Source organism: Filicampus tigris, chromosome 1 (genome assembly GCF_054856515.1).
Source record: "Filicampus tigris isolate MCC_2025a chromosome 1, RoL_Ftig_1.0, whole genome shotgun sequence".
Classification (NCBI taxonomy): domain Eukaryota; kingdom Metazoa; phylum Chordata; class Actinopteri; order Syngnathiformes; family Syngnathidae; genus Filicampus; species Filicampus tigris.
The window spans coordinates 9,041,517-9,068,269 of NC_141217.1; the positions used below are offsets into that span (position 1 = coordinate 9,041,517).

Here is a 26,753-nt window from a genome sequence, read left to right on the forward strand (position 1 = left end):
CATCCCAGCGTGGACGCTTTCCACGCGGGCGCCCACAGACTCTCGTGCACCTGGCGTGAACCCCACACAATGTCTGTAACGCCCCACGGTGCGTGATTCATGTCCTCGATGGCAGAAGAGCAGCCTCCATCTTCTCTCTGACAATTCCACGAAGAAGTAGATGACCGACGTTTGAGGCTGTCAGGCAAGTGTTTTCCACTCGTTCACACCAATCGGCGCATACTGTCGTCATGATTAATACCAGACTGAATCTTATCCTTTAAGATGTTTTCCTCCCAAAATAACTTTACTTTCTCCTTATTCGCCGCTATTTTAAATATACAGCACCGTGTGCATTCATGTTGCTTTATATGGCTCACACATTGCAAGTGTCCGCTTACCAAAATCAATAGTGTAGAATTACTTTATGCCTGTACTGACATTGTAATTGATTTTGTTGAAAGCGCACCATCACATTTCCAAAAACACGTTTTATTTCTAATGGAAAGCAATAGCATGTTTTTCTTGGAAACGTGTTTATCATACATTATCGATACAGCTGATTTAATACAGTTTATAGAGAGACGATTATAATAAGACCAGCTTTTCATCTAACTAATCTGATTTTATGGTAATGTTTTGCAATTATTTCATTTCTATGTTTTGGGGTTTTCATTTCATTGATGTGTTGTTCCATCACATCACGCAATTGCTGTAACATCGTATTGACAGTCCCATTGGGAAAGTATCGCAAAAATTTCATCAGGGTTGTCAAACTCGTTTTTGTCGCGGGCCACATCATAGTTTTGATTTCACTCGGAGGGCTGTGAACCCATGTAAATGTATGATCGCCTTATACACAACAAATTGATGGATAGCTAGTTTTGAGTATGCTGTTTTGAGTATGCTGTTTTGAGTTTTCAGAAGCCAGTTAATAGTTTGTTCAACTATTTTCCATTGTATTTTAAAGGAAGGATTGGTAACAGATGCTTGAAATATCTTATATGTTGTGTTAACAGTGAAGACAATTCCAAAGAAACGACGCCAAGTCAACACACATGATTTGCCTTCGCGGGTCACATAAAAATGATGTCACGGGCCGGATCTGGCTCCCGGGCCTTGAGTTTGACACCTGTGTCGTAGTCGGTTATTATATCGCTGTATTAGATCGATATACGGTATCTCTCTTACGATACGCAATTAGATCGACTGATTGTCATTGCCGCCTTCATAACACTTTTGACTATAGTGGTCAGCACGTCTGCCTCACAGTACCGAGGTTTGGGGTTTCACTTTCAGTTCGGGCCTTTCTTTGGAGTTGGCATGTTCTCCCAATGCTTGCCGAGGACTTTCTCCTTCCGAAAAAGAACCTCATTATCTTAACTGCAGACTCAGGGGTGTCAAACTAATTTTTATTGCTGGCCACATTGTAGTTAGGGTTTCCTTCGGAGGCCAGTTTTGACAGTGAACCCAAGTAAATGTATGATTGCCTCATATTACATAAACACAACAAATTGATGAATTACTCATTTTGAAATCAGTGGCTAGTTTGTTTGCTCAAATATTATTACATTTATTTTAAAAGAGTGACTGGGAATAAAATTCTTGCAATAATCTCAATGTTTTTAAAAGTGAATTTAATTTACAGTTTTGGTGTTTTAGCAAGAAACATTTAATCGATCCACATAATTAGCTTTGGCGGGACACATAAAATGATGTGTCTGGCCAGAGCTCTAGATTGTCCTTAGGTATAAATGTGAGAGTGAATGCGTTGGTTTTTTTTTGTTTTCTCTACTGTATATGTGCCCTGTGATTGGCTGGTGACCAGTTACGGGTGTACCTGTACCCCACTTTTTGCCCATAAACAGCAGGGATAGGCTCCAGCACACCTGAGACCCTGAGGAGTTACGCTGTACAAAAGGAAAACATGGATGAATGATTATTTTGTGAATATCTACTAATTTTGTTTTTTAAACGCTATCAGCCAAACGCAACAGTTGTCGTGATACTATCGGTATTATTGAAAAATATTGAGATAATATTATACAGTATCATCAGTTACTGTGACATACTCCCTACCCAAAGTATGTTTGGTACAGTCTACATTTAAAGGGCAATTCATTAGGTACACCTTTGCAAATGACAAGAATACCCCAAATGCTTAATGTCAGAGAAGTATTACAGTAACTTAGTCATGCGGTTGACAGTGGATAACTACACTGCGGAGCTGTTTCACATATTTTGATTACCTTTTTTTACTATTGCATAAGCTACACGATATTGGAAAAAGCTGTGTGTTATGAGACAGAAACCGCACACGCATGCATCAGTGATGGCCAATACTGTATTAAGCATTTACATTTGTGTTGTGATGAGCAGCGCGGAGGAGCTGGCGGTAAATGAGAGGCCGTCGTCATCACCATGCCTCCGGGGAAGTATGGGATGCAGGAAGAGCGGGAGGGAGAACAAGGCATCAGGATGGACTTCCTGTTGCCCACTGGCATCTACCTCACATTCCCGGTGTCTCGCAAGGACACCATCAAGAGCATCAAGACGGTATGAGCACTCAAAACAGAACAGTATATGCATGATTTAGGTCCAAAATGGCGATGGAAAATCAAACTAGCTGAATCATCTTCAGTGTAAACGTCAAGTTTAGATATTATAGAAGCCACATTTCTCCTTGGCTGCTTCGCTGCCAATCTCCTTCTGAATGTGAACGTGCTGTTTCCATGCCAACCGCTCTGCTACCTCAGACAGTTTGATTTAGCTTTGTTTTGTAATGATACTCTTGGAAGCTTTTAAGATAATTAAGAAATGACTCTCTGGTTCTTTCTTTATTTCTCTTTCCAAAGTGCAAAGTCCAGAAGTTTCAGGGTTGAAAAGTTGCTTATCCAGTGTCCTTTTTTTTCAGTGTTTTACAAAGAATTTGTCATGCCAAGAAAAAATACATATTTTTCTCTTCATTTTCTTCTGCATATATTAACAGAGTGCAGGTGCCTAGGCATTTTATTTACTATTTTAAATTCTTAGTCCAAAAAATTATTGGCTATGACATTTTGGATGAACGTAAGTATAGAAAAGCAATTGTTGCCTGAAGATTTCAACCCTTTAGTTTTTTTCCCCCTCATGAATATTTTGATAACAACTTCAAGTGCCATACTTGTGGGTAGTTATTTCATTTCTATGTTTTGTTAGACGGTCCCTTGACGGAGGGCACCTGCGTGGTAAAGCGCAGAAACTCAGTCGGCTTGTGTGCCACAACAAATTGATGAATAACTCATTTTGAAATCAGTGGCTAGTTTGTTTGCTCCAATATTATTACATTTATTTTAAAAGATTGACTGGGAATAAAATTCTTGCAATAATCTCAATGTTTTTAAAAGTGAATTTCATTTACAGTCAAGTGCCATACTTGAAGTTATCAAAATATACAAGAGTGAATTTCTACCTTGAGGGATTAAATTACTTTCAAATCAACTAAAATAAAACATTCCATTTTATTTGATGCAGAGAGTACTTGACACATGGGGTAAATAGTTTATCAGAAGGGAAATCTTTATTTGTACAAATACCCTGGATATAAAGTCTAAACACCCCTTTTCAAATGGCAGATTTTTGTCTTATAAATTAGCAAGATAAATCATTTTCAACCATCCATCCATCCATTATCTATACCGCTTGTCCTCACAAGGGCCACAGGCGTGCAGTAGCCTATCCCAGCTGTCTTCAGGCAGTAGGCGGGGGACACCCCGAATTGGTTGCCAGCCAATCGCAGGGCACACAGAGACAAACAATCATCCGCACTCACAATCACACCTAGGGGCAATTTAGAGAGTCCAATCAACTTACCATGCACGTTTTTGGAATGTGGGAGGAAACCGGAGTACCCGGAGAAAAGAGAAGCCATGCAGGCACGGGGGGAACATGCAAACTCCACACAGGGAGGCCGGAGCCGGGATTGAACCCACGACCTCTGAACTGTGAGGCGGACGTGCTAACCAGTCGTCCACCGTGCCGCGCATTTTCAACCCTAAAGTGAAATATAACCTGTACAAACACACTTGAATTTTTTTTTTTTTTTTTTTTTTTCAAGAGGGGAAGTAAAAATAAATGTGGTTGCACAAGTGTGCACACATTCTTGTAAGTGGGAATGTGTTCAGAATTAACCAATGACATTCAAACTCATATTAAATGGGAGTCAGCACACACATGCCACAAAGTTGTTTAAACTATTTTATGTTCTAGGCTTCTCCACACATTTTTTTTGCTTTCATCTAGAAGCCTGAAAATGTTGTACTAACACTGACTGCTATTTTGAACTGTTCATAATTCATTCCACCTTTACAAGGCCCCAGCTGCAGCTGAAGAAAAACAGCCCCAAAGCATGATGCTGCCACCACTATGCTTCACTGTAGGTATGATGTTCTTTTGGTGATGAGCAGAGTTGTGTTTGCACCAAACTTACCCCTTGGGATATTTGGCCAAAAAGTGCAACCTTGGTTGGAAAAGATTAAAACAAAAAGTACAATTGAATTGTACAGGTTATAAATCACATTAATAGTGGAAAAAGTTTTGAAATCACGTATCTTGGTGTCATTTTTTTTTTTTTAATCACAAAAACCTGGCAATCAAACGAGGGTGTGTAGACTTTTTATACCCACTGTATAAAGGGTAAATTGGAGGCAATCCTAGTTGACTTTTGAGGGTACACTCTGGATTGGTGCCCAGCCAATCACGGGGTAACTATAGATTTAGATTTTGTGGGAGGAGGCTGGCATACCTGAAAAAAAAAAGCGAGCACAAGGAGAACATGCAAACACCACACAAAAGGGCCGGATCAGAGATTCAAGAAGTATTACAAAATATTAGATACCATATTGTAATGAAGAGAATATAGCCTATTATAAATTAGTTTATGTCGCGCAAAGTCAGCTCACCCGTGATCCTAATTAAGACAAATACAGAAAATGGATGAATAATATTTACATATTGCAATTTGTATTTCAGTTAATGAGAGACTTGTTTCATCTTTTTTTTTTTTCCAGATGGTTTGGGAAAACGCCAGAGGGGAGGCCCTGTTCACGGCGTTGGGTCATCCAGACGCATACGTCTTCACTTGCATCAAGAATACGGGCGAGAGGGAGGAGCTGGAGGAGGAGTCAAGACGTATAAGTGACGTGCAGCCCTTCATGGGTGTTTTGAGACTGGTGGCCAGGGAGGGTGACCGCGTTGAAAAGCTCACCAACAGCCAAATCAGCTTTTTGATTGGCAAAGGTCAGCAAAATTCACTTTCGATGCCCAACTAGCTCCCTGGGGATTTATTGTCATATTTGTGGCAAATTCTTGCGATCCATTGCGAAGCATCTACACGCAGTCACTCCAATATGCACATTTGTATACTTGAGTGGAATTCCAGACCTGACAATGTTAGCAGTTATTGTATCTTGTCTAAACTTGTAATAAAATACAATAGTATAGACTAAACCTTTATCCTTTCGTGTTCAAGCTGCAAAAATCGACATCTGTCTATGTATATATTTACATCATTTTACATCATACGAGAGTGAAAAGCAGCTCCATACGTGACATGAATAATAAATACTACTGTATATACAAATATAAATGTGAGCAGCAGCAACAACAGCCGGCGCCAAGTAGCAAAATATGTGTATCATTAAATACTGCCTATATACACTGGGGTTGAGGAGTCTGTCAAGGAAAGAAATACTGAGTGCTTTGATGGTGTCCCGCATTGGGTGGGAGTCACAGAGCTGACCGTCCTTATCAGGCTGTCCAGTTTGCCCCTGCCAGCAGCTGAGGTGCTGCTGCCCCAGAAGACCACTCCCTGAAAAATGAAAAAAACAAACAAAAAAAAAAGTATGCTGTTTAGTCTGGACTGTTTAAGTATAATGTGTGTTTTTATTGTAAATGTAGAGCAAATGAAACAAATCTAAAATACAGGGCTGACTTGAAAGTCTGACAGAGTGGTTTACCGATGCTTCCGTTTGTTGTTTTCAGGTCTGCATGAGTTTGAGGCCCAGAAGAACCACGAGGTGAGCGAGTTTCGCACCAAGATACGAGCGTTCTGCGAAGAGCAGGCTCAGCTACGGCAGGCATCGCCATGGCAACAGTGGATGGCATACATGTTCCCATGTGAGCTGGAGCCATGCTGCTCTCTGCCGATGTGTGGCAAGTCACATAACACCAAGATCTTCATCAACATCAAGTTTGAGGCTTGTGATGTGAGTTTTACTGAATGTACTTTAATATAACGAAGACGTGATGTGTCAGAAGCTACGGACGCCTGGCAGCCTTAATAGGGAACGGAAGTTTTTGAGTAAATGTGAGCATCTATGCAATCCCCCTCCCACATCACAAACTCCACTTTGCAACTCTTCAACATCTCAGTGAGGAGTAAGACACAAATGTGAATGTGTGCTAGGAAAGCTTCATGGTGCAGCAGGAGCCGCAGGACCTGCCACTGGCTCTGATAAGGAGCGCCCTGAAGAAGAAGGCCACCGTCTTCCGCTCGCTGCGGCAAGAGCCTAAGGATTACACCTTACAGGTCAACGGCCGATGGGAGTTCATCTATGGGAGACACCCCTTGTGCCAGTTTAAAGTAAGTTATTCATAATGAATTCATGTATGTCTTTTAAGAGAAACCCTTTCCAAATTCAAATCAAGTAAAAAATATATATTAACATTGAGGTAATAAACTGGCCTTAAAATAATATGCAGATGGCACTCTGGCTTGTACAAAGACTGGGCATGTCTGGTTTACATGGCAACCTTTCCTTTTTGTGGTCTGTAATAACATCCGTATGATGTCACAATATTTGAAGAACTTTTGTGACAATAGTTTTGACATACCATACAATGTACAGTTTGCAGGAAGTAGCATTTATTCATGCGACCGACCTAAATTTATCAAATCTCAACAACATAAATATGAAATGCTATTTTATTTGTTTATCAGTTTTTAATTCAAGTCAAACAGACCATTCAGATTTGCACAGCGAATTGGCAACATGAAGCAATAAGTTCTGAAATTGTGCAACTGTTTGCAAATTTTTATTTTTTTTTGGATGACTTGAATTATTGTCTTCTGTTGTCTTCTGTCATGTTAATGTTTTCCTAATACTCATGGTGAGCCTTACACTAACACCAGTAAAGGAGCTCTAAATTGATGTTGTTAATACTCACACACGGTTAGCTTGATTTGTAAGTCCAGTTACTTGATTTAATAAATGACCCAAAAGTGTAGATATTGTTGAGCATGAACCACTCAAGGTTTTGTTGACAGCACAGTCCACTGAAGCTACCTGCAGGCCTAACTCACATCAGCCCAGCTAGCAGCACTGCAGGAAGCAACTGCATCCATTCAAGCCCTAACAAGATTTGGACTGCATTAACCTAGACAACAAACAAACAGCCTCCCGAGCGGGACTTAACCTGCGCTCTAAGGAGCACCCATTATGAACTTTTAAATTAAAACATGTCTTCTTCTGTCTGCTGTCTGTCTTGTCTAATGCTGTTTAGATTGTTGTAAATAGTCACATTGTTATCCAACAAAAAGTATTTATTTCCAAATTTTGTGAGTTGTGTCTTTTTATCTAAAACACAAAGAAAAAACAGCAAGTAAGGCACATTTTTTTATTCAATCTTTTTCAGACAAGACTAAAAGCTCACAGCAATTGGAGATACCGTAATTTGTCAAACACAGTTTTTGTCTTAAAAGATTAAGTAATATCGACAACTAAGGACCAATTAGCTGAAGTGTCCGTTACTAAGTTCCCTTCCCTTCAGTATTTCCGGTCGACCCACGTAGCCCCAGTCTGTCCCTCGTCGGCGACAGCCAATCGGCATTGAGAACATAATTTCCATACGCAGGCGCCGCACAAGCAGACATGCAGCCAATTACAGAAAATTTATCAAATAGAAACAACACACACACCACACACACCACACACACACACACGCACAGCGTGGTGATCGGTGAAATAAAAACAATATGGGGCACACGTCATTGCGTCTGTGGGACCGAAAGCTATACAAAACAAATGTGTTTTTTATTTATTTTTATTTGGCTGCATGTCAGGAGTGCGGCACCTGCGTGTGACATGGTAGCGGTGTTCTGCCAAATTGTCCTACCCCGTCGAAACTTTCTACCAAATGCTGATCTGACAGCCAAAATACTACTGCGTGCGCGTTTTCAGCTTGTTTTGTTAGATGCAGACTTTTAGGTAGAACTTTAAAAAAAATCTATCCAATATCTATGCTGCTTTATCCTCACGAGGGTCGCAGGGGTTCTGGAGCCTTTAAAAAATCCCTTAAGTAAATACTTACACGGAGCCGCAAGCAGGTAGGACGTGCTGACAATTGAGTGTAGTATACATACACAACCTGATGAATGTGGTCAACAGATCAACACTGTGCTCAAAAGCTACTATAAGAAAACACACAATGCTTAAAATCTATGACGGAAAAGACACATGCCAAAAGTATTTTTAAAGCAATGAAAAAGTCAAATAAGATAGAATGAATTAAAAAAAAAGGAAGTACTCGCCACTTTTAACGGAATGTACAACAGGTAGGACAAAAAGTTACAAAATTGCCACAAAAACACTTATCGACGCGTGCGCATGCGTGTGAAGCGCACTGGGCATTGGTAGGACATCACGATGGGTAGGAAGGAATTTCACAACACCGGTGCAAACCCATTCCTCAGAACGCCAGGCAAGAAATACAAGGGCTTCTCCTTCTAAATATTTGCTCACGGCACGCCTGGGATGGCGATGCAATCGTTGCTGCCATTATCAGGCTTCCACAGAGGAGCACCAAGTTTATACCACCTTTTGAAAGACGTTATTTGCTTCACTCAAACTGTGTGTGGCTATTAGCGCTGGTGTTAGTGAATTACATGTTGTTAATCAAGTTGGCTCATTTGCATATAGGTGGGCAATTTTTCCACCAAATATATTCATATTACCTCATTTAATTGAGCACAAATAACACCGGAGTACCAAGACACAGCCTGTTTGGCAGCGCAGTTACTGAAGCATTTCACCATCTGCTCTGTTTGATCCATTTTTACCGGTTATAGCCACGAAAAAGCCGTGCAATCCTTTAGTGAATTCGGCACTCACAGCATTATTCAAATGTGCAGTTCAGTTATTCAGAATGACACAAAATATGAGTGCCCGAGAGCGCTCTGGCCGCTCCAACTGGGGACAAGGAGTGCCCAGAGCGTCAGGCAGTACAGATGGAAACAGTTCAAGCACGAGCTGTTAATTGGTTTATAACACAGGGTGCGTTTGGAAATTAATGGGAGGGGCCTCTTTGAACACGCCCACGCTGAGTCGTGTTCAAGCATCAGAGTGCTAGATACTGATGCTGTAGCAGTAACCAATGTTCCAACATAGCGGCCATGTTGGCGAGGTTGACAAGCCTATCGAAGGCAATGGACATTGAAATTAAGTTGTAACTTGCTCATTTGCTCATTGCTCATTCTCCAACGATTTTCATGAGCTTTACTTTTATGTCAACGGCAAACACCAACGTGTGCTATCAATATACAGTGTAATGTTTCAAAAGAAGGTTGTTTGTCTCACCATCCACACATGAATTGTGCTTACGACTTTGACCCTCCTAGCTTAGCTTCACTTTAGGCACACAGTTCAAAAGGGACATGTTGTACCTACCTATTCATAGCTAAAGGTTTTAACAGCTGAAACTGTAAGAGTAAGAGAACTTCTTTTTACAGAAAAAATATGTGTGTCCTTAGACTAGAAATACTAATCTGTCAAATTACTATGCAGATAATACTTTAGTTTTTGAGCATGGGTAGCGGCACACCAGAGGAGTGCATAATACATGAATACAAAGGAAAATCAGCTTCCAAAGGGTGATTTTGTGTCTATTCAAGTGTGTGCCATTATGATATTACGTACACTTCGTTTTTGGAAGACATCCAAAACATACTGGCAAACTAATACTAATGCTTTTAAGACAAGCTTATTATTGTCCAATCATTTTTCGTACAGCACCATGCCTCTGTCCCCAGTTCCTCCATGCACAATCACTGCTGTTCATGTCTTTTCTTTTATCGCAGTATATTTTCTCCTGTCTGAGAACTGGCCAAAATCCTCACCTCACCATGGTGCACCACTCCACTATCAGCAAGTATCAAGAGGAGCACGGGCTGACGTGTAGTCAGGTGTGCAAGAGTCGCTCCTTGTCCAAACCTCCTCCCCTGCCTGTCAAGAAGGTAAGAGGTCATCGAGCATTTGGTGTCTTTCACAAACACATCTCTTACTCTTCCGGTCGTCGTCACATTTGTTCCACTGGGACATCGCGGACTTTGACACACTTGAAACGTGCTGAGCGTCACAATGTAAATAATTGACATTTGATGTCTTGCTTTGACTGTAAATGCAGACACTGAGGAGCAGAGAGTGGACAAAGTGTGGCCCCTGTTCTAGCATTTACGTTATCAAGAGCCGTTAAGTATTTGTTGCATTAGCTTATCTCGTTTAGTAACCGGTTACGCTAATTGATATATTCTAAAAAAAAAAAAAAGAAAATCTGCAAAGTAAGATTTTACATGTATATATGCAGTGAATTTAACATGAATGTTATTGAATAATTGGTTTGAGATGAATTATTATTGTATTATGAAAATAATAAATGTTACATTTGGTTCCTTGGTTTGTTTAAAATAAAGTATTATCAAAATAAGCTATTTTACATATGTGGTGCATTTAACATGCAGTGTTATTGAATAATTGGTTGATTATAGTTGATTATAATTATAATTAATTATACATTCTAAAAATGAAGATGATTTATTCTTTTGGCTCATCTGTTTTAAAAATAAGATGTGGCCCTTAAGTACAAAGGTTTGCCCAACCCTGGTGCACAGAAGTGGTGTTTTTATTCGACCCCAAAAAACACTAAGTAAATAATAAATCACACAATTGCGGTTACCTATCGAAGTTTCCACACACAACTATGTAGAGTTCATAAGGCCCATTTGGCTTTTTTGAATGGCAAACCCGGGCTTGACAGGTACAGTACGGCAAGCCTGACAGACATGCAGGAAGGAAATGACAACAGCATTTTCAGGATTCCTTCGAATCCTGATAATGCAGCTTATCCGATCAAATTAATTTCCCTTCAGTGGACTCACAAATGCATAGACGCCAAGATGCACAGCAAAGTAAAATGAAAGCACCATATAGAGTTTGTCTGTTTCTTCTACTTTTTGTTGACTTCCATCTTTTGAAATACTGCTCAATAGGAAAGTGTAGCAACGCGACGTGTATGCTTTCTCTGCAATATACGTAAGTGTACACAATGGAGACGTATGAGAGAATAAAGATCCTTTCTCCTGTGACTCGCTCATGTAGCAGAACACATCCACTTTGTGGTCCATCCATGAACCTTTCTACATCCACTTGCTGCAAGGCAGTCGAGTCAACGCAGATGAAGGAATGAAGGTAGGTGTGCGTCCGAGTGGGTTTTACGACCACGTTGTCCTTTCAATATCTCCATTTCACTTGTACTAAAAGACAGTTTGACATATAAATGACATGGGTGGGGGCTGGGGGGGATACATTGGTTCAGACCACACGCTTCCCATAATTCATTGTAGCGGTTGGTTAAAGTTTCAAAACAGGAAGTGGGGAGGGCCTATATCTGTTTTTCTAGATGCCTCATTCTGGGTTGTAGATTCTGAGAAGACCCTCCCTCTCTCTCGTTCCTTTCTATTGTTGACACACTTAGGGAGCAGATCTTGTTTGTTGAAAAATGACACCTTTGATCATTCAGCAATACTGCATATCTACATTTTCGTATTTTCAGCGACAATACACGCAGGGAATCCTGTAAATGGTGTGTCATCATATTGTACGCTAACTATGTTAGCGTTTAGGTTGCGTTGCCTTGTGTAAGTGCACTTCCAGCTGCTGCCTTGTGACTCACGGTAAATGTGTCCCGTCACATAATCATCAGTCATGTCAGTTGTTGGCAGGCAGATGCTTGAAAACACGCCCCTGGGGGGGAATAGACGCTCGTACATTTAGTCAATACAGACGTGGGCTATCTTGATTTGGCAAAGGGCAGGACGTGAATGGTCACACAATATTGCATTTTGGCTCCAGTGGCCATGTATTGAAAGGAAATGCAAAGTGTACACCCTTTGACTCATAGCCTGAGTGACACAGGAAACGCTTAATCATCTTGTCAAGCATGTAAATCTTCTACTGTCACACAAGCTTGCTTCCACGCAACATGTCATGGCCTCGCCCCCTAACCGTGGTGGGCAAGGGAAGTTGCTTCCAAAATGTCATATGTCACACATCACTAGTTACCGGCACTGTCTTTTGAAAGTCTTTAGATATATTGTACAGTATCATAATAGTACAGACTCTGAATTATAATGTGTTACACAACTTTACTTCTACAAAAACACTCGTGGAATTCTAGTGGAATAACTTTGATGTCCTTTAACAAGATAAAGATAACAAAAAAATGCTTAACAAATGAAAAATAAGTAGACTAACATTGCTTTTCTTTTTTTTTTCAGTACTTTTTTTTTTTTTTTTTTTTTACAAAATCAAATACCTATTAGTTTTTGTATCGCCACAGATTAAAAATATATACTGTATATAAGTCAGGTGCTAAAAAACAAAACAAAATATCTGATGCGCTGATGTTTTTTTTATATGCCCAATAAGTGGACATGACTGGGGAAAACACAATGTCTGGTTATTCCACTAAAAATTGGAACAGGTTTACTATCATCAACATCATAAGTGTAATGGGTTGATTTGCAGTAAAATGTTATTATTGCGTTACTTATGTTTGCCCCCGACTCGCTATCCGTTTCTGTGCCCCCACCAGCTTGTGGTACAGGCTGGCCTCTTCCATGGCAGTGAGCTACTTTGTAAAGTGGTGACCAGCTCTGAGGTGGCAGTGTGCTCGGAGCCGTTATGGGACCAAAAGGTGGAGTTTGATATCAACGTGGCGGACCTGCCTCGCATGAGCCGCCTCTGCTTCGCCCTCTATGCCGTCTTCGACAAGGCCAAGAAGCCCAGGGGCACCAAAAAGAAGAATAAGAAAGTGGTGAGTGGTGATGAGTGCGTTTGGGTGTAGAGATCAACGTGTGTAATAATGTGCACAGTCAGTGTGTGTACCCTGTGGGTGGGTGTGTGTGTGTCAAGTTTTGCAAGTGTGTTCAGCAGCCCGGCTGTGGTTCACACTCCATCCGCTTCAGCTCTTTTATCTGAGAACCACTCTGAGGAAGTTGGCAAATGTTTTCAAGGAATGCTAAACTCATCTTCACACTATTTCGCTTCTACGGCACCCCCGCCCACTCTGCTGTTTACAATCGAATTGACTTCCCTTTTTCTGGTAACTAGTCGTCAAACCAAGACACCCATTGTCCAGCCAAGCTGTTCAGTAATTATTATTGCTCCCTATCCTCGTAAGGTATTTAAGGCTGTTGCTTTATGGGCCTGAGTCACACAGTAATAAAACTTAAGTGTGAAATGTCTCAAAAATGTCAGGAATATGTATCAGTCATATCCACAGTTACCATGAAAAAGTACCAGCGCTATTGATTATAAATGTTGCGATTAAATTTGAGGACCTCCTGCAGTCACACAATCTGGTGGGACTTTCCCTTTAAGCGAGAATGCATACTGTGCAATGTTTTGGTTTTTTTTGGGACGTAGGGTTATTGAAGCTCCATAACACTGTGTTGACAGCGCACAGTGTGCAACAGACACAAAGTCAAGCTAGTGACTGTGCTTCAAAAGCTTTATATTTCTCCTTCCTCAATTGTTATTTATGTGGTATGGTATGGACTCATGATGCGTCGTCAACGGACTGAAAACATTTGCGCATTAGTGATGTCACTCCCTCAGACGGTAATGTGAAATTGAATGCCTCACAATGTTCATAATATGTCATGTAAATAATAGTTCCTTGTCTTTCTTTCTTTCAAATGTCTTAATTTTCAAAACCACAGTGACAAAAATGACAATGAATCACATATGATTATCCATTTTTGTTCTTTGAACAAACCAAGCCCCCGAATCCCCAGACAGCTAAACACACACACACCCACACTTTGTACAATTATTCTAACACATACACACAAAATAAATTCTACACACAATACTCATATAAAGTAAAGGTAAAATGCCACAAAACAACACGATCCAGAAATGACCCATAACCAATATGCTATCTAACATACACCAGTTTTCTTTCTTACGTGTTACATAACGTGTAGTTATTTGTTCGGGGCCATGAGTGAGTACCGCGTTGTTAGGATTCAGGTGTCCTACTGTACTTTATCATTCATTCATTGCATGCGTAATACATACGAGAGAGAGGCACTGTGGCTGAGAAGTATGCGCTGTTTATTGAAGTCTTATCAATTCTTTCTCACTGCTGCAACCTGCAGGTGAATAACTGCAGCTGTCTTTGATGATGACGGGCGCTCCGCTTTGAAATGCTGACTTCACATTCAAGTAGAAGCAAATATGTTCCGCATTGTAACTTTTTGCGATATTAAAGTAATTATCGTCCGATTATTTGACTGGAAAAAGTGACGTGTTAGATTTGTGCGCATTCGTCAACTTTTTTATACTTTACAGTCCTGTAACTCTAATTATGATGAACGCAGTTTTTTCACAAGTCTCAAAACTATACAGGTATCATCAATGAGACCTCATTGACAGTGTAAGGCCACCACCGCATGTTCAGTGCAGTGTGACAATTGACTGAACCGCTACAGCGTTTTCTCACTGCAGCAACGGTGGTCAGTGCATCGAGTATGGGCCTCACTAACATGATACAGTATTGGACTCAGGTAGCCTCACTTCTGCTTTCTGGGGCACTTCTCTCTTCTCTTGCTTGGAAGAGAAGTCCCACAGATGTGCCAGAAAGGCCAACGGAAGTAAAGCTAATTTTGGACATGGCTCATGCTACACACCAGTGATGAACTTCGGACAAAATAAAGTGTATATTGTGTTGTCTGTGTTTTTCTAGGATTGCCCAATAGCCTGGGGGAACACCATGGTGTTTGACTATAAGGACCAGCTGAAGACTGACGAGGTTCTTTTGTCCACTTGGCCATGTGTTCCTGGTAATTACACAAATCCAGTGCAATATTGGGCCATCAAAGTTGCAAATAGTTCTCTGCGGGTACTCCAGCTTCATCCCGCATTACAAAACCATTCATGTTAGGTTCAACGAAGACTCTTGAATTGTCCATATGTGTGAATGTGAGTGTGAAAGCTTGTTTATCTTGGTGTGCCCTACGATTAACTGCCAACTAGTCCAGGGCGTACACCGCCTGTCCTCTGTCACTCAGCTGGGATAGGCGCCACCTCACCCACGACAGTAATAAGGACAAGCGCTATGGTAAAAGGATAGCTGGAAATAATGTGAATTGTTTTTTTTTTTTCTTTTCTCCAGGCTCAGACTGTTGCCATAAAAATGTGTTTAACTGTACAGTCAATGATCTACGTAACATTATAACTGCCCTACAAGTGAAAGAGAGAGAAGTTAACAACATTGGAAGATGCCTGACAAACATTAGGGGAAACAGGAAGAGGTTTGCAGAGCAACACTGGCGCCTGGTGGTATTTTATAGGTTCAGGAATTGTTGAGATGTTGCTGGCATTATTAGCGTGGGTATGTCTGCTTGGGGAAGCAGACAGACAAACACTATTCACACACACTCACACCTGTGGGACAAACACAATGTGGGACAAAGCAAGGGTAAAGCCCACAAGAGCATGGGGAAAAACATGCAAATTCCACAACGAAATGCCGGAACTGAGATTCAACCCAGAATCTTACAACTGTGAAGCAGCCTTGTTGTATCACTGATAACAAAAAATATACTATGAGCAACTAAGGAACGATGTCAACTTTCACAAAAACTTATTTTGTCTTCTTAGCTTATGTGTCCATTGCAGTAGATAGAAAAAGGACGAAAATGCCGTCATTCAGAACACAATCAAACACATCATACGTGACATTTTTCTCACAGATGATAAAAGTGACCTGTTGAACCCAATGGGAACAGTTGAGAAGAATCCCAATGTTGACAGCGCAGCTGGGCTTCACATTCGCTTCCCGAACATCAGGCCCTATCCTCTTTACTATCCTCCGCCAGACAAGGTGTGCATTATCATAAACACTTGACATTTTACTTCAAGTATATTGCATTCAGTGACAGTCATTTAAATTGACTCTCCCTCCAGATAAGTGTTATGGAGACAAATGGCGATACAGCTGTCGCAACAAAAGACGAGGTTAAACATCACCATATTTGACATTTTATAGCTCACATATTCATTATGTGACAATACCTATGCTTCTTGTTTTTTTTTTTACTTGTTGCATTATTTCACTCTCTGCAGAACATGAAGCTGAAAGAAATAATGGACAACAAAAACTACACAGAATTTTTCGAGGACGAGAAGGAGCTGCTGTGGAAGCTCCGCACGCAAGTCAGAGATCATTATCCTGAAAGTCTTTCCAAGCTGCTCCTCATCACCAAGTGGAATAAGAGAGAGGATGTCATCCAGGTACCAGGGATTTTGGGGGGGATAGCTTCAACATTTGTCAACAAAGTAGCACAATAAACTACAAACAGGTCTGATGAGATTTGAGAAAATTAACATATTCAGTGTGATTCATCTAGTTTCGATGTTTTGAAGTTCAAACATACTTTTTAATGAGATTTCATAAAATATTGAGTTTTTCACCCATATAAATACACTGCCTGACCACTTATCATATCACGTTTCCAATACAAGAGATGAATTCTGCCCTTACAAAGCTAATAATGATAATCATCATAGGGGTAATAATTTAACAATATGTTCACAATTCTGATTGTACAACTGTATCGCATTGGGGTGTGAGAAAAACGATTTCAATCGGAAAATTAGTTTTCATTTCATTTTCATTCCAAAGATGCGAATGCATCAAATCCAACCGAATGTTCCTCTTTAAAATATATTGAGATATGAATCGTCTTTTATTGGAGAGCTATATCTTGAAAGGAAATGCCACATTTACAGTACCGACAGGTTCATTCATATGTATGCAAAATGACAACAGGAAACTCATTGCATTATACCCTCTCCAACTGAGCCGTACCATATCGAATCGAATTGTAGTCCCACTGAATCAAACCGAACCGAATCGTTCCAACTTTGAAATTGAAATGTCCTTGAATCGTATCGAACCCCATAAATCGAGATCGCATCATATTGAGAGCTGTTCCAAACATTTTGTCTCTCTCATTAGGCTAACCAAAAATAATAGACACAGCTCCCTGTAGGCTATGATGCAGTACAGCTGCACATAAACTACAGCCATAATGAACAGTTTGATAAATTAACACTATTATACCTACAGGGTTAGGGTCAAGGTTAGGGTTAACAACTAACTATGTTCACACCTCCGACAGTTTCAATCCAAATTTTTGGAATAATTAGCGTTATCTTCATGAAAAAGAAAAAAGATTATTGATACCGATCCAATCTTGGTTATTAGTGGTTGGAATGTTATGGACGGTAGGTATATCTAAAATGAATGATTATTGTATCAGCGATTATTATATAATAACTATTACAGTAAGAACAAACACAATTACACAGATTAATAACATGAATGAAGAAATTCTGTTTTTCAAAATCATTTGGCAAAGATTTGTGATTTGAATTATTGCCATATTAAAAGATTTCCCTCAGATCGGGTGGAGCTATCACTGCTTGCTGTTGTTTGAACAGTGATTATATTCACAGTTAAAAGGAAACAGCCGAAGGAATAACTGTAGAAAATCCAGGTTGATACATGAACAACTGTCATGTCATCTTCCAAACCGCTTATCCTATACAGGGTCGCGGGGAATTGCTGGAGCCTATCCCAGCCGTCAATGGGCGAAGGCAGACTACACCCCGAACTGGTCGCCAGCCAGTCGCAGGGCACACATAGACACTGTCACTGAGCGGGAATCGATCCCACGCTGCCCGCACACAACTCAGGCGTGTGTACCACTACACTATCAGTGGACCTTGAACAACTGTTGACAGGATATTAAAACAAACAAATAAACCTCTTTGGCGGAGGTAACAATCATCATGCAATGTGACCCCTTAGATGGTGAGTCTTTTGAGAAACTGGCCGGAGCTTCCTGCTATCCCTGCCTTGGAGCTCTTAGATTACAGTTTTCCAGACCCCGCGGTCCGTTCTTTCACCATCAGATGCCTCAGGAAGCTCAGGTAGTCCACACCGTGTTCACGCAATTGCTCATTTTTCATGTGTGAAGGACACGATCATTTGCGAAACACATTCTCTGCCCACAGCGATGACGAGCTACTGCAGTATTTAATCCAGCTGGTCCAGGTCCTTAAATACGAGTCCTACCTAGACTGTGACCTCACGACGTTCCTGCTGGAGAGGGCTTTATTCAACAGGAGGATAGGGCATTTTCTCTTTTGGCACCTCAGGTGAGGCACGGCACAGCAGCAAACGGAAACAACATGTGTGCCTCGTCTTGATGACTGAACATTGTGTTCTGAATTTAGGTCAGAGATCCATGTGCCATCTGTCAGCTTAAGGTTTGGCTTGATTCTTGAGGCTTATTGCAGGGGCAACATCCACCACATCAAACTCTTAACCAAACAGGTACTCCACTTGTTGTATACAAAGCCGCAAATGCAATGAGACCATTCAAACTCTGTGAAAAATCAATGAGTTAATGACTACAATTTAGGACCATAATGTTTTCTTCCCCCGATAAGAGAGTGTAATTAGATGATACCAAGGGTGGGTATTTTACTAGTTTGCTGGTCCATCATTCGTCATCTGTCCGTTTTTTTGTTACCTTTCCCGTCTATCATCTAGCATCAGAAAAAACGGGCGTCCGGACTAGTGTGTCGGTCAGACGGAATTCCCACCTCTGGATGATACATTAGCACATCTTGATGTGATGAGATCTACAGTTAATCCTTCAGGTTCAATTTTTATAACTGTCAAATGTGCGATCAAGGCAACGGTTTAAGCTTTCACTTTCTGACCCTGTGTAATTGCATTTTGCTAAAATTTCCCCGTCCGTTTACCGCCTTCCGCCTGCAGCTGGGGTACCTTCGGCTGTCCGTCTGTCCGCCTTTTTGTCCGGCCTGAACAAATAGTAATCGCCTATAGGCCAGTCCAACTATCGTTTTATACGGGCTTCCGTTTGCCTTTCCGTCTACAAACTTCCACTCGCAGAAATAGTATAGAACATCAATACTCAGAGACAATAATATTTTAATATTAATAATTACTTATGCAGTATAAGACAGTAACGATAGTAATAGCTAATGCATTTAAGAAGAAACCAACCCAACACCGGTGCCAACATACACAACTTGAAAAGATGCACAAACAAACAGATAAATCCCCTGGGTAAGCATTCAAATGCCTTCATTTTCTCCCATGTACAGAACGAGGCTCAAGGCAAAATGAGGGTCCTCAGTGACTTCGTCAAATCAGGTTCCCAGAAGATAAATGCTGAGGACCTGAAGCTGTTCATCAGACAAGAGTCGGATGCTTTGTCCAACCTGTTGTCACCACTCAACCCCAGCGTCATCCTCGCTGAAATCTGGTTAGAGACACACACACACACATACATACAGTGTAATCTAACAATGTTTTGCTGAGTGTATTTTGCAGTGCTTTGTCTTAATGATAGGTGTGCAACTTACTGTCCATGTAAAGGCAGAATATGTGAGATAGCTCTTTTGCACTCTGCAGGTGCACCTAATGTTGCATCCGGTGGGTGCAACAAGCCTATTGACAAATAAACCCTCGTACAGAAATCTCATAGGTCATGTTGACGAATACAATTATGCTATTAAGAGCAGTCAATAAGTGATTGACAGGCAACCAATCCAGGGCGTGGTCTTCCTTCGCCCACCATCAGCTGGGACTGTAACTGATAGAGCACATTCTGCTTTGTTATGGATGCCTTTGCCATTCCCTGTACACTTAATGAACAATTTCATCTCTGCCTCGTGATTTCAAAACTTGTGCGCTCATAGTAAGTGTTTTCTGTTGTAGTGCAGACAAGTGCAGATTTATGGACTCGAAGATGAAACCACTCTGGTTGATGTATAAGAGTCCCTGGACTCAAGGAGACATGATGGGCATCATCTTCAAGAATGGAGATGGTAAATTACACACACAACCAAATAAAATATTGGATTGTATGACAATTGAGAAGAGTGAAGAATTGAAATTTTCCCACTCCTTCATTGTGCAGATCTGCGACAAGACATGCTGACCCTCCAGATGATCCAGCTCATGGAGAATTTGTGGAAAAAAGAAGGACTGGATCTCAGGTAGGGACCGAGAAGTATTATTTATAGTCTTGCACAGAATCCCCCGGAGGCACTGTACTTAGCTGATATTTGTTGTCTTTTGAGAAAAGAATGATCCCATATGGCTGCTTATCCACTGGGAACAAGATGGGCTTTATTGAGGTGGTTAAGAACTCGGACACCATCGCCAATATCCAACGAAACAACAGCAACAGTGCCGCAACTGCTGCCTTTAACAAGGATGCCCTGCTCAACTGGCTCAAATCCAAGAATCCAGAGTGAGTATCCAGAAAATGTCTTTGTTTTTTTTTCCAGCAACTTTAGCTGAGGCATTTGGGAAACCTTTGGGGCGGACATACTAAGGATTCATGGGAATCAACTACAGGTTTTAGGTTATTTGTATGCACAGCATCATTTGTAAGGATAAACTCTTGCTAAGTTCATTTTATATATTTTTTGATCAGGAAAATGAAAAGAGTTTTCTATTTTATCAATTCATTTTTGGAGAAATTAGGAAATAAGTGTCAACTTGAAAACCGCCTTCTTTTAATGAAGAACCGTTCTATCCTTGTTCGGTCGGAGTCACTGGAGGGACCGATTACAAACTCTCCATTGGAAATCATTGTACTTTCATTGCTTATAACGTCCAAAAACTGTGATCAATTGGCACCAAAATTTATGTGGACATCCCTACTAATGACCACTTCAACATATCGAAAGGATTAACCTTAGCCATGCCGTTATCTGACTGTTAGCCGGGGGGAATAAATATCCATGCTTGCCTGATTGGTTGCCCGCTGCCAGTCGCCGTCTGCCTCCTGAGAGTTGACACGAGTTTAGCATAGCTAAATGTCCGAAATATAACCAGTTGGGGTTCGTGTGCGCATTCATGCTCTTCAACCTGTGTAAGTGGAGAAGCGATCGCCACGGTTTTGATTTTGTGGAGGTGATCATGAAGAGTTCACGATTTGTCAATAAATCCAAACTATTGTGCAGAACACTTTTATACTTTCACAGCTTGAAGTGGACAAGAGTAGTAATGGGCATTTGCATTTTGGTGGCGATCGGTTGCCATTTTAGACAGCAGAACTGACAAAGCGAGCAATATTACCACGCTTGCCTCCCTCCTGTGATGTAGACTGCTGAGACCGAGAAAATAACAAGCCAAGCTCCAAAAGGGGGCATGCCAATTTGTCGTAAATGTAATCACAAAAAAGCCCTTAATCACTACAGAGTCTTTTGGGGGCGCATCTTAGTACTGATGTCATTTTTACATGCAAAGCTGTTATATAAGTGCCAATGTTAAGCTCATCCAAGTGTCGCTTTAATTTTCTGTGGTGTTGTAAAGTATGTAAAAATCATTATTAGAATTGGAAAAAAAAAACGTTATTAATGAAGTTATTTCGTTGATTAAAAAAAAAAGAATCAAATTAACATTCACACTCTAAGGGATCATGACTAAGACAGGGGCCCTAGACAATACTACTATAATCACTATGCACCGTTGGTGTGGAGAGGCCCAAATGAGTATTTTGTCACGGTGCCTCAAAGCCCTCATGGCGCTTTTGCCTGTGTACATGCACCGTACAAAAATTGAATCTCATGTTTCCAACATTGAAAAGCCTATTCAAAATATACTAATATCTTTGCTTCTGTTCAGCAATTTGGCCAGTAAAGTTGACTTGGCACGTTTTATATCATAGCTTCTAGGTGACCGCCTGAGTCTCAAACAGCAAAATAATTCAAGGCCTTTTCTGTTCAAAAAAGCTGTATGAGGAATTAACCATAACATTAAAAAAAAAAACTGCCAGTACGCATGACGTATTAATTCAAGGAACTTGAAATGTTGCACCATCCATACGAAGGGCATAAATGTAGTAAAAGTACCCGGAAGACAAAGTGCACTACGTGTGTCCAGTCCAGCCAAATGTCTTATTGTGTTGAAGTAGGTATCCAGATAAATTGCATTAAGGAACTGACTCATTCGCCCTGTTTTCCCTCACCAGAGACACACTGGAGCAAGCAATCGAGGAGTTTACGCTGTCTTGTGCTGGCTACTGTGTAGCTACTTACATCTTGGGCATTGGAGACCGTCACAATGATAATATTATGATCAGGGAAACTGGACAGGTGAGGTTTACGTAATGTATTTTCTATTTCTGATTTCTGCCACAAGAGAGAGTGGATGGCATTATAAATCTTCAACAAGATTGATCTGCTTTGGAGCTGGTGTCACCAACCTCTGCACTGTGAGGTGGATGCCCTATATTTTAGGATATTGTTAATAATTAATTATCCTATTTACGTGAAGACATTAATCATGTTAATGATTTCTTAGACATAAATAGGAAACAGACATATCAATATGCAACACTTTATTTCGATAAATCTTTGCCAGTGTTTTCATTTTCAAATAATTACTTCTTCAATATTCTTAGAAAATCACAATGTCCCATCACTGGCAAGCTATTTTAGAACAGGCCTGCGGTCACCGGGGGCTAGTCAGTGGCTCTAGGCACCACATTGGTGAGGTGACTCCTGCATTACAGCAATTGCGCACATTATTGAACATTATATTGTTATATTATTGCATGCACATTATTGAATCCTTTATTAAATGAATCCTTCTTTGGTCCGGGGCCGCCATCCACAAACTTTCATGGACATCTGTTGTGCCAACAGACAAACTTTGATTGCATTGATTCTTCTCAGATTAGTCTGTAAAATGTCATTGTTTAAACTCCTGAGCATCTGTACAGTATTTGACTGGTCTGCTGCTCTTCAGCTATTTCACATCGACTTTGGACATTTCCTGGGCAACTTCAAGCGCAAACTGGGCATCAACAGGGAACGTGTGCCTTTTATTTTGACATACGACTTTGTTCATGTGATCCAACAAGGGCGGACCAACAACAGCGAGAAGTTTGAGCGGTACACTATTTTTTTTTTTTTTAAATAAGTCTGTATACTCACAGGGGGTTCTGTTTTGTGACTGAACATTGCATCCTTGTTGCCAGGTTCAGGGAATACTGCGAGCGGGCTTATAAGATCCTGTGTCGGAACGGGACACTGTTTGTCAACCTCTTTGCGATGATGAAGGCAGCTGGACTGCCCGAACTCTCTTCCTTCAAGGATATTCAGTACCTGAAGGTATGCTCAAATGATGCCAATCACAGGGAGCAAGGGACTCTTATAATCATCACTTGTTTTTGCTGTTTTCCCGGCAGGACTCTTTAGCTTTGGGCAAATCAGAGGAAGAGGCACTGAAGAATTTCAAAGTGAAATTCAATGAGGCTCTGCGAGAAAGCTGGAAGACCAAGGTCAACTGGATGATGCACTCTCTGGCCAAAGATAACAGACCATAAAAGATACCAAGCAGAACTAAGATGACAATGTAATGGACCGAAAAGGCAAGAGAACACAATGGGACGTGTCATTTTACAAATGGCATTGAACGATTGTTTACAGGTCGTTGCCCCATTCGTAAGAAGCAATCGGCAACCGAAGACACTGTAAGAATGGTGGAGCCATGGAGATGTGTTCGTATGAAATATAAGTTAACCACAATATTGCACTATACAACGTACACCATCTGTTTTGGACTACAGTAATGTGATCAGATATGATTTATTCGTATTTTATGGACACTTGTACAAACATTTTTAAATGTGTTTAACAGCTAACCGTCTATAAGTTCATATGCAGTATGTTGCCTTTGCAGTGCCAGTAGTCGGGAAGATTTGATAATGGTGTATGTAATTGATTCATCGGAGACTGACGTCTTTATTTTCTGTGAATCAGATTGTGTTGCACTCTATAAAGTTTTGTTTAAAAAGGTTAAAAAGTTTATTATGATAACTGAATGTATTTTTCATTCTTATAGGCTAAGGAAGTTATAGGGAAGATTCGATTTCTGTTTGTGATTGATGAGACAAGCTTGAGTGCACAGCAAACAAATATACAGTACTTTCACACATCATTTCATCAAATATAAATATGTAAGGATGAAAGCTGCAGTATGAGTACATTGTTAATGGGATGCAGTATTCTATGTCTGATTGCGTATTTCTTGTTTCCTGATAATGAAGTCGCATTTTGAGTATTTTAATGACAGATGTGCCAGATGCCATTCCAGAGATTGTGTCTGTGCTGTCAAACATTTTACTGCTTGACGCCTCTATTTTACCCACTGCACAATTTTTCTTGTTCTTTTTGCACTACATTATTCCATTCGATTGTATTTCTGCCGGGCGGCACGGCAGTCGACTGGTTAGCACGTCCACCTCACAGTACAGAGGTCTGGGTTCGAATCCGGCCATGGCCTTCATTTATGGAGTTTGCGAGTTCTCCCTGTGCCTGCGTGGGTTTTCTCAGGGTACTCTGGTTTCCTCCCACATTATAGAAACATGCATGGAAGGTTGATTCGACTTTCTAAATTGTCCTAAGTGTGATTGTGAGTGCAAATGTTTGTTTGTTTGTTTGTGTGTGCCCTGCGATTGACGGGCAACCGGCCTGGCCTGAAGCCAGCTGGGATAGGCTCCAGCACGCCTGCGACCCTTGTGAGGATGAGCGGTTGGGATAATGGATGGATGGATGGATTTCTATCTTTGTACCCTGTACCACCTCAGGCCCTTCTATTGGTATGCTCTCCCCAAGTTTGCATGTGTTTTTTTTCCCGAGGTACTCCGGCTTGTTTAGGTGTCCCCTGCGATTGACTGGTGAGCAATGGAAGGGTGTACATCGCCTCTCGCCCAAACTCAGTTAGGCTCTAGCATGTCTGCAGCCCTAATGGGGATAAGAACTATATGGATGGCTTTATTTTGGGGTTTTATGAAAATGTATATTTTGTATTTTAATCTGTAATTTAAACATTTAGGCAATTTCTATTATTTTGTAATTTGCAACACACAACAATTTTATATTGTATATTTCAGCCGAATTATTAATATACTACATACACAGGTACTTATGTGTCATGTCTTTGTCATAGTTGCTTGTTACTGCAATACTAGTGTTGCTCATACCACCGGAGTCAAATTCCTTGTGTGTTTTACATACTTGGCCAATAAAGATGATTCTGCTCAACATGGTCCTGTAGTCACTGATGGTGGTACACTGGCCTGACTTCAGTGCAGACAACATGGGTTCAGTCCCCATTCAGTGACGGCGTGAATGTGACTTTGAGTTGACTGTCTTAATGTGCCTTGTGTCTTAATCTTAAAGAGACACTTGGGTCAGGATGGCCATGTTTTTCACTAACAAGTTCAGTTTATATACCGTATTTTTTGATCACGAAAATGAAACGAGTTGTCATTTTCTATTTAATCCAATCATTTTCGAGAAATGGGGCGGCACGGTGTTGACTGGTTAGCACGTCCACCTCACATTGCAGAGGTCGTGGGTTAGAATTGGGCCCCGGCTTTCCTGTGTTGTATTTGCATGTTTTCCCCGTGCCTGCGTGGGTTTTCTCCGGGTATTCCGGTTTCCTCCCACATTCCAAAAACATGCACGATAGGTTATTTGGACACTCTAAATTGCCCCTAGGTGTGATTGAGAGTGCGTTTGTTTGTCTCTGTGTGTCCTGCGATTGGCTGGCAAGCAGTTCAGGGTGTACACTGCCTTGTGCCCGAAGTCAGCTGGGATAGGCTACGGCAGGCCCGCGACCCTTGGGAGTATAAGCGGATTGGGTAATGAATGGATGGATGAATGGATTTGGGAGAAATTAGGAAATATGTTACAACATGAATAACGGCCACTTTTAATGAGGAATATGGCCACGCCCCTCCCCATGTCTGGGTGAGAGTCACGACCGGAACCAATCGCCGTTTGTCCATTGCATTGTACATAACTCGCTGATAACGTCCAAAAACCAACCAAAATTTATGTGCTACTTAATGACCACTTCAACATATCACAAAGATCAGCCTCTCCATGTATGACAATGAGGAAACGTGGAAATGAGCAGATAAAGGTGGAGCAGGGAGGACCCGCACACTCGCACTCTGCTTCTTTGCAGTCCACAGTGAGGACGTATGGGGCATAAAGCACTAGTCGGGATATTTACAGAGACTGAAGTGGGAATGAGTAATTGTGCACATTAATTTAACAAGGATCGGCGCCAGTTTTTTCGACTGTTGCCGACATTAACACCGTCAACTAGAAAACGTCTCAACACGTAGCAGCTCTGACTAGTTCTGAGTCGAAGATTTTATATTCCGATTCTACCGATGACGAAGCAGAAGGCCAAGCTATCAGACAGTTCAGAATTCAACCATACTGCTTCGAGCCTGAAGTCGAAGAGGGGGAAGCTAATCCTTCTCCCACCCTGGACGCTGGCGACGAAGATCAAGAGAGACGGCTTGGCAATTGTTGGTG

At 41.0% G+C, this 26,753-nt stretch overlaps 1 protein-coding gene across 2 annotated transcripts; it reads left to right on the top strand.

Moving 5' to 3' along the window:
* Nucleotides 1–25,463, top strand: pik3cd (phosphatidylinositol-4,5-bisphosphate 3-kinase, catalytic subunit delta). 2 transcript variants are annotated; one of them, XM_086050772.1, is made up of 23 exons: nucleotides 1–184; nucleotides 2,359–2,535; nucleotides 5,028–5,256; nucleotides 6,001–6,224; nucleotides 6,425–6,601; nucleotides 10,094–10,249; nucleotides 11,391–11,480; nucleotides 12,886–13,107; nucleotides 15,043–15,139; nucleotides 16,052–16,182; nucleotides 16,266–16,316; nucleotides 16,425–16,592; nucleotides 18,175–18,296; nucleotides 18,381–18,524; nucleotides 18,603–18,702; nucleotides 19,503–19,663; nucleotides 20,119–20,228; nucleotides 20,321–20,399; nucleotides 20,489–20,656; nucleotides 22,385–22,508; nucleotides 23,164–23,309; nucleotides 23,396–23,528; nucleotides 23,606–25,463. In XM_086050772.1, the coding sequence occupies exons 2-23, from the start codon at nucleotides 2,401–2,403 to the stop codon at nucleotides 23,741–23,743; spliced, it is 3,105 nt and encodes a 1,034-aa protein (XP_085906898.1). In that variant the 5' UTR covers nucleotides 1–184; nucleotides 2,359–2,400; the 3' UTR covers nucleotides 23,744–25,463. The 2 variants fall into 2 exon arrangements, with proteins under 2 accessions (XP_085906898.1, XP_085906907.1); XM_086050781.1 differs by lacking the exons at nucleotides 1–184; nucleotides 2,359–2,535 and adding an exon at nucleotides 4,347–4,397.
* The last annotated feature ends 1,290 nt before the right edge of the window (nucleotides 25,464–26,753 follow it).

Excerpts from the sequence above, each read along its gene's own strand:
- pik3cd (XM_086050772.1), top strand. The coding sequence starts at position 2,401 with ATGCCTCCGGGGAAGTATGGGATGCAGGAAGAGCGGGAGGGAGAACAA. Across the intron at positions 20,229-20,320 it reads CATCTTCAAGAATGGAGATG|ATCTGCGACAAGACATGCTG; the intron begins GTAAATTACACA and ends TTCATTGTGCAG. Across the intron at positions 23,529-23,605 it reads AGGATATTCAGTACCTGAAG|GACTCTTTAGCTTTGGGCAA; the intron begins GTATGCTCAAAT and ends TTTTCCCGGCAG.